Genomic DNA, 8,038 nt, shown 5'->3' with positions numbered 1-8,038 from the left:
TAAATGGGTTTCAATACTTCCATAATCACTAACTTAAGTGATTAAACTCCATTTCAAGTCCTAAACATAACCAATTTGTTCACCAACCCAAAATCCACCAACACTAACAATAAACCCGATTACTAGCATCACTAAACCCACTTCATGAGTCTAAATGGGTTTATCAACAAATCAAGTTCAAACCCTAACTTTGAATAGCAAAATCAACAATGAAATTCAGAGTTAGAACTTACCAATACCGCCAAAATGATGACGTTGACGAGTAGAACAACTTTAGTGCTTGAGGTTTGACCCGAAACAACCTCCTTCTTCTCCAAATGGAGTTCTCTCTCACTAGAACTCAATCTCTCTCTAGGGTTTGAGGATGGGAGTGTTTGATGAGTGAGAAATGAGCTCCAATGGAGTTCTAGGTCAGTCTTGATGACCCCAAACCGACCCTAATTAAAAAGACCAAAGTACCCCTCATTTAAACCTTTTAAAAAGGCTGAAAATTGCCTCTGCAGCAATCGGCGCGCCGCGCCAGAAGGTGGAGCGCCGCTCCAAATAACTGGAAATTGTGGTCGAGCCCAAAACAGGTTTCAGCAACTTGTTTTGGCCATAACTTTTCGACCGTAACTTCGTTTTTGATGAATCAAATATCGTTGGAAACGTAATAAGATATTCTATCCAATGGTAAGGCTTTGAAACATCAACTCAAATTTATTTGGGGTTGAAAAGGTACGTACACACCTTGTACCTCAAACAACGTCCAGTATTCTTCGACGGTCGAGCAAGCAACACCTACATGCTGTGCACACTCCATTCACACATCGTACACCTTAAATACATTATGTACAATAAATATTTGGGTCTTACATATGGGTTGTGGAAATAAGGAAACGAAGGGAGTAGATTTATAGTGAAATAGCATACAGAGAAATCGAAACAAATCATCGCATTTAACCAAAGAAGATCCTAATTTCTTTAATTATCGAAGAACCAAATCTTATTACGAAGATTTTCTCTAAATTCCTTGAATTCCGGAACTCAACCGTGACTATGTCATTAGTTAAAAAGAACGTGCATTTACTCATTTCATTCTTTTGTGATAACTTCACTCATACTCTTCACAAAAATCAAATTCCTTTATCTATATTACTTGATGATAATAAAACTCTAATTTCCAACTCGTATACGTCATGAAAACATACTTATTGTCAGCCATGACCATCTCATTTAAATTTCGGGACGAAATTTCTTTAACGGGTAGGTACTGTGACAACCCAGAAATTTCCAACCAAATTTAAACTTTATCTTTATATTATTCCGACACGATAAGCAAAGTTTGTTAAGTTAAATCTCAAGAATTTTAAACTGTGTTCATACATTCATTATAACCTCGACCAAATTCCGACGATTCACGAACCGTTATATATAAATAGATATGTATATATATATGTATATATATATTATAACTTGAGAATATTAATAAAGTATTAAACGTATAATACTTTACATGAACGAATTTGTTTCAAAATGTTTATCGATAGAATTAGAAGATAATATCAAATGATTGATTTATCAGATACATTGTGATATGATTACAGGTCCATGTTATGACGCCCACTGTGATTTAAGAAATCTATTCTTTTTGACAACATTCGGAAAATGGTAGAGTGATTTATAAGTAAGAACGTGGAGTGTAAACTTGATGTTGGATATCGAAAAGTTAAGAAACTCGACATTTTTCATTAAGATGATTTCATACGTCTATTTAACCTTTGGACTTTATCCCATGCTTCACCAACAGACTGTAATTTAAAAACTTGAAACCTATTATGAATATATATGATTCTACTTTTCTAAAACGTTTTATGATATAACGATTTCCATTATTTTAACCTTTAAATAAAATAATTCTTAAATATATTTAGTTTTGGAAAACAAAATTTTCATATTTATTTGATTTAGTTTCAAATGTATAAAAACGTTTTCAGTTTAAAAAGAAATTTATTATTAAAACGTATATAACTTTTATAAATATCTAGAACCACTTTTGACAACTCATTACTTAACTAGTATGATAAAGATAAGGATATTTATATTTTATTTTATTAAATATATATAACGATTTAAATTAATATTATATATATTTATACGCGTATGATACGTACATAGTTTTATACTTTTACTATACTTAAACTTTACCTTTACTTTATTTTTACTTTACTTTAACTTTAATAATTCACTTTAATAATTCATACTTTAATAATTCACTTTAATAATTCACTTTAATAATTCATACTTTAATAATTCATTTTAATAATTCATACTTTAATAATTCAAAAATCTATTATAAATAGAATTCAATGGGTTTCATTATTTCATAGAAACTTGAAAAATATTTTCTCTAAACTCTCTCAATCGATTCATATATATATTTACTCCGTATTATTTCAAGATATTATTAGTATACATAAAATATTACGACGGAGTGCTGTCCGAGTGATTTCGAAATTGTTTTTCGAGCGGGATAGAGCTAAGGAAATTATGGGTTATAGCTATGGAGGTTATGTGTATGGTTCGGGAGTATTGCTCGTGAGTCAAACTAGTATTTAGCATCCTCGTTGTGTCTACGTACTTTTCCTGCAATATTGAATCTCAATATTGATACGTGAGCCCTCATAACTTAACTTTTATATATTATTAGTGTATCCCTGACTAGTGCTCGAGTATATAGGATTATGCATGCTTATACGTTCGTTATTGTCGTTAGATAGGTTATGTCGAATGTTGAATTAAATACATATGCTATTAAGATAAGGTATATGATATGCATGTCGTTAGAAAGCTAGCGAAAAATTGAGAACTTTTCATTTAGATATCGAATGGTTTCGATGAACGGTTTAGAAGTTATAGTCAATTGAAATTTTGTAAAAATGATTATTATTATCGTCGTTATTATCGTCGTTATAATCTTATTATTATTATTATTATTATTATTATTATTATTATTATTATTATTATTATTATTATTATTATTATTATTATTATATTTATTATCATCATCATCATTGTCGTTATTAATAAAAGATATTATTGTTATTTTTATTATTATTATTATCGTTATTATCGTTAAGGTTATAATTAGTATTATTATTATTATTATTATTATTATTATTATTATTATTATTATTATTATTATCATTCAAATAGTTATTAGTATTATCATTAATATTATTATTATTAGTATTATTATAATTATAACTAATATTAGTAACATCTAATTATTATGATTACTATTATTATTATTTATTTGAACGCGATATAAAAGACGACTAAAAGCTATTAAACGAAGCGATTAGGAAATAATGAGTATGAGTATCATGATGAAATTAAGATATTGTAAGATATTGATTTAAAGGAAAAATATAGTTTTCATTATTTTACTATTATTGTTATTAAAAGTATTATTAATATTAAAACTATCATTTTTTCCTAAAATTATTATTTTTAATAAAAATATCATTGTTAATATGAAACATCATTATTATTATCATTTTAGTACTATTATTAATAAAAATTATCATTTTATCATTTTTAGAAAATATAAGTATTGTTATTTTTATTAGTAGAATAATAATAATTATTACAAAATAGTACAACTTTTACTTATTATTATTATTATCAATATTATTTTATCAAATAAATATGTGATACAAAGATATTTTACTACGTATAATATAATTACATTAATAATACCTATCATATTATTTTTATGATATCAAATGAACTTTATAAATTTTATTACTTAAGATATATAAAAGTATATTTTTATTATATAAATTTTAATATAAAATTTTATTTATTAATAAAAGAACTATATTATTTACTTTAATAAAATTTGTTAAAAATATTTAAATATATAAAACGACTATATTTAAAGTATATAATAATCATGTATAAATTTTGGAAGATATTTTGGTCAATATGACTTTTGTTGACTTTTGCATATTTAGTCTCGAGCATTAGGATTGTGATACACTACGACTTGACCTAAACTGTTAGACAGATATTGATCAAACATATAAATATATATATATATATATATATATATATATATATATATATATATATATATATATATATATATATATATATATATATATATATATATATATATATAATTAATATAGGTTCGTGAATCCAAGGCCAACCTTGCACTTGTTCAATGACGTCATATGTATTTTTACTACAAAATACAGTATTGTGAGTTTCATTTGCTCCCTTTTTAAATGCTTTTGCAATATATATTTTTGGGACTGAGAATACATGCGCTGCTTTTATAACTGTTTTACGAAATAGACACAAGTACTTAAAACTACATTGTATGGTTGGATTATTAAACCGAATATCACCCCTTCAAGTCTGGTAACCTAGGAATTAGGGAAATGGCTCATAATTGACGCGAATCCTAAAGATAGATCTATGGGCCTAACAAACCCCATTCTAGAATTTGGAATGCTTTAATACTTCGATTTATATGGTGATTGCGATTGCCAATTTATGACATACTTGCGAGTATGCGGGGAATATGCTATATAAATTATGTTAATGTCAGTTACCAGGTGTTCATCATACGAATGGATTTTATACACTTGCGAGTGTAATGATATTTATGAGAAATGAGGATCTTGTGGTCTATTAAAATTATAGAATTGATGGATTATGATAAACTAATGAACTCACCAACCTTTTGGTTGACACTTTAAAGCATGTTTATTCTCAGGTATTAAAGAAATCTTCCGCTGTGCATTAGCTCATTTTAAGGATATTACTTGGAGTCATTCAGGGCATATTTCGAAAGACGTTGCATTCGAGTCATTGAGTTCATCTAGATTATTATTATGTCAATTATAGTTGGATGTATTATGAAATGGTATGCATGCCGTCAACTTTAGATGAAAAGAAAGTTTGTTTTTTTAAAAACGAATGCAATGTTTGTAAAATGTATCATATAGAGGTCAAATACCTCACGATGTAATCAACTATTGTGAATCATTTATAATGTATATGAACGGGTCATTTCAGTATCATTGACAAGTAATTCTTCCTCGAGCCATGTAATGTTAAACCCGTTATTCTCGAATATCATGTTGTGCAAGAGCACACAACAATACAAAATTCGTCTTTACTTGTTCACACTATGTGGTCGTCCAGCCATTTGTAAAATATGGAATCTACCTTGCAAAACACCGAATGTTCTCTCGACATCTTTACGTGCACTTTCTTGATACTTTTTGAATTTTGCACGTGGCTCATCGGTTGGTGTCAAATACGCCTTCATTAATGTTGCCCAATTTGGGTAAATCCCATCAGCTAAATAATAACCATTTAAGTAATCATGGCTATTCACAGTAAATGGAGCAACTGGTGCATTTCTATTTTTTATGTCATCGAATAACGAAGATTGATTCAAAACATTCACATCGTTGTTTGCACCCGCAACATCGAAGAATGCATGCCAAATCCACGTATCATATGAAGCAACTGCTTCTAGAACGATGGTTGGGTGACCTTGATGACCGCTAGTATATTGCCCTTTCCAAGCAACTGGACAATTTTTCCACTTCCAATGCATGCAGTCAATGCTTCCAAGCATTCCCTTAAAACCGTGCTTTTCTTCATGAGCGCTATACAAGCGAGCTATGTCGCTACTAGTTGGTTTCCTCAAATATTCGTCAACATAAAGTTTCAAAACACACTTACAAAACATATTAAGACATATTATTGATGTGGCTTCCAACATTTATAAATATTCATCAAACATGTCTGCTGCTGTACCATACGCCAATTGACGCAACGCAGATGTAATCTTTTGCTCGGTAGTAAAACCTAGTCTACCAAGCGCATCTCTTTTTTTGTATAAAATACTCGAAATGACTAGGTAAAGGTTCTACATCATAACTAAGTATGTCATTTTGGATGCGTAAAAATAAATCTCTACTCATTCTAAAACGTCTTCTAAACCAACGATCAAGATATGTTGGATGCTCTTGAAAATAATGTGTGTGTAAATTTTTACCTGCTTCTTCACGATCCCTATGAAGGTAAACTCGAGGCTTTCGAACTCGTTCATCGTTGGCAGCTTCTTCAGATTCTTCAGCATCCAATTCTTCGGCCAATGCTCGTAAAAAATTCAAATCGTCTTCATCGTCGAAATCCCAAATATTAAACATTTTGAACAACGCTCGTACCATTTTGTTTTTTGAAGTATAAACTAGAAATTTTAATAATATTAAATGAAATATGTGTGAAAAATGGTATAAGAGTTGGGGTATTTATAGAAAAAGAAAAAAAAATTCAAACGGCTAAATTTAAACGGTCAAAACACGTGGCAAATCCTCATTCGTTCCAGCCTCCATCACCTGCAAGTGATACATCCATCGCGCTTGCAAAAAAAAAAATGTCGATCGCGCCCCATAGAGGCGCTATGGGGGCGTGATGGTGGCCAAAAAAACTCGATCACGCTGCATTAAACTCGGCCTGAGACGGAGGGAGTATTAATATGAGATATGAGATATTTTTTATTCATAAAAAAGATATCTCTAGTTATATTTTAGAACTACGTGAGCATTTAGATGGAACTAGTTTTTCAACCCTCACTTTGCGCCGGGGTTCGGTTTCCAATGTATTTTATTATGTTTATTTTGCAAAATTATTTCGTGGCTAACGATGATGTCGTTGAAGCGCAACTCGAGTCGAACGAAAAGGTATAACCTGTCAAAGATTTAGATGTTATCTTAAATTAACAATATATGTGTATTTCCGCGTTTCGCTATGGAGTTGTTGACTTTTTAAAATTTAACGCAATTAACTCGTTAGCTTATATTAACACTCCATATTATTTAAGAATAGAATATTTACTGAGTAATATCAAAAAAATTAGTAAATAATTTTTTTAAAAAATAATAAGACTCATATGTATATGTTGTTAATAGATAAAAATAAGTACGGAGCCCGTGAGGAAAAAATCAACGTGTATGAAAGGTGGACTCAAATATTTAGCATTTTTTAAGAAGCGTCCGTTTTGCGTATAGTTAGTGACATTGTGTTCGTAAAAATATTTCAGGCTTAACGACGGTGTCGGAAAAATTTAACTCGTTGCGGGCGAGAAGATATGACCCGTTGAATATTTGGGTGGGGTTTAGTAAAGTTTTTTTATGAAAATTTTGAGTTGACACTTTACCCCTGCTTGAGGGGGGGGGGGGGGGGGGGGGGGGGGGGGGACGTTTTTAAATTTGGAACGAAGTGTAGGGGTTTTTTGGAAAGGGACAAAGTGTGAGGGGCTTTTTGGAAAAGGGGGGAAAAGTGAAAAGACGGAAACGCCCTCGATACTATTCATAGATTTTGTCTAATAGTTAATGTAAGTAGATATCGAAAAATAAAATTACCAAAAGATCCTCCGGCAATTTGTTGAAATTGAGCTTCGGTTTTGGAAGAATCCCATAAAATAATTTTTTTTTTTTTTTTTGTCCCACATCGGTGTTTGAACAAGAAAGCATATACTATAAAGTCAAAAGCCATGAGTTACAAAGCAAAATGAAGCGAATATGGATTTGTTTTATTGGGCTTGATTTCTACTAGTTAAATATTAAACACCGGGCTTATTAAATTTAATAATAATAATAATATATGATAATAATAATAATATTGGGCCCGCAACGGTTGTACACTTTGCACACTTTTGGACCGGGCCAGACTAAAAGTAATGGGCCAACACTAATATTTCTATTTCTAACAACTATGACGTAATAATAATAATAATAATAATAATAATAATAATAATAATAATAATAATAATAATAATAATAATAATTATTATCAATATCAATACTAAGTACTACTAAAACATACTCAAAATATAAGGTTTAATACTTTTTATAATAACATAAATAATATAATTGTAATGTTTTAATTTTTAATGATAATGATAATAATAATAATATAACAAAAAATAATAGAATATATATATTTGGTAGCTAATGGTTTTTCATAA

At 29.5% G+C, this 8,038-nt stretch overlaps 1 protein-coding gene across 1 annotated transcript; it reads right to left on the bottom strand.

The window, feature by feature from the left end:
* Positions 1-5,170: 5,170 nt before the first annotated feature.
* Positions 5,171-6,239, bottom strand: LOC139863856 (uncharacterized). The gene is made up of 3 exons (XM_071852458.1): positions 6,065-6,239; positions 5,808-5,922; positions 5,171-5,708 (listed from the first exon to the last, which is right to left on the bottom strand). The coding sequence occupies exons 1-3, from the start codon at positions 6,237-6,239 to the stop codon at positions 5,171-5,173; spliced, it is 828 nt and encodes a 275-aa protein (XP_071708559.1).
* Between the last annotated feature and the right edge of the window lie 1,799 nt (positions 6,240-8,038).

Source organism: Rutidosis leptorrhynchoides, chromosome 8 (assembly GCF_046630445.1).
Source record: "Rutidosis leptorrhynchoides isolate AG116_Rl617_1_P2 chromosome 8, CSIRO_AGI_Rlap_v1, whole genome shotgun sequence".
In the NCBI taxonomy this organism is placed as follows: domain Eukaryota; kingdom Viridiplantae; phylum Streptophyta; class Magnoliopsida; order Asterales; family Asteraceae; genus Rutidosis; species Rutidosis leptorrhynchoides.
This window is presented reverse-complemented; position numbering and strand designations above follow the sequence as displayed.

Coding starts and splice junctions, on each gene's coding strand:
- LOC139863856 (XM_071852458.1), bottom strand. CDS start 6,239: ATGGTACGAGCGTTGTTCAAAATGTTTAATATTTGGGATTTCGACGAT. Junction 5,923..6,064: donor TAGGGATCGTGAAGAAGCAG/GTAAAAATTTAC, acceptor ACCTTTACCTAG/TCATTTCGAGTATTTTATAC. Junction 5,709..5,807: donor TATGGTACAGCAGCAGACAT/GTTTGATGAATA, acceptor CGAATATTTGAG/GAAACCAACTAGTAGCGACA.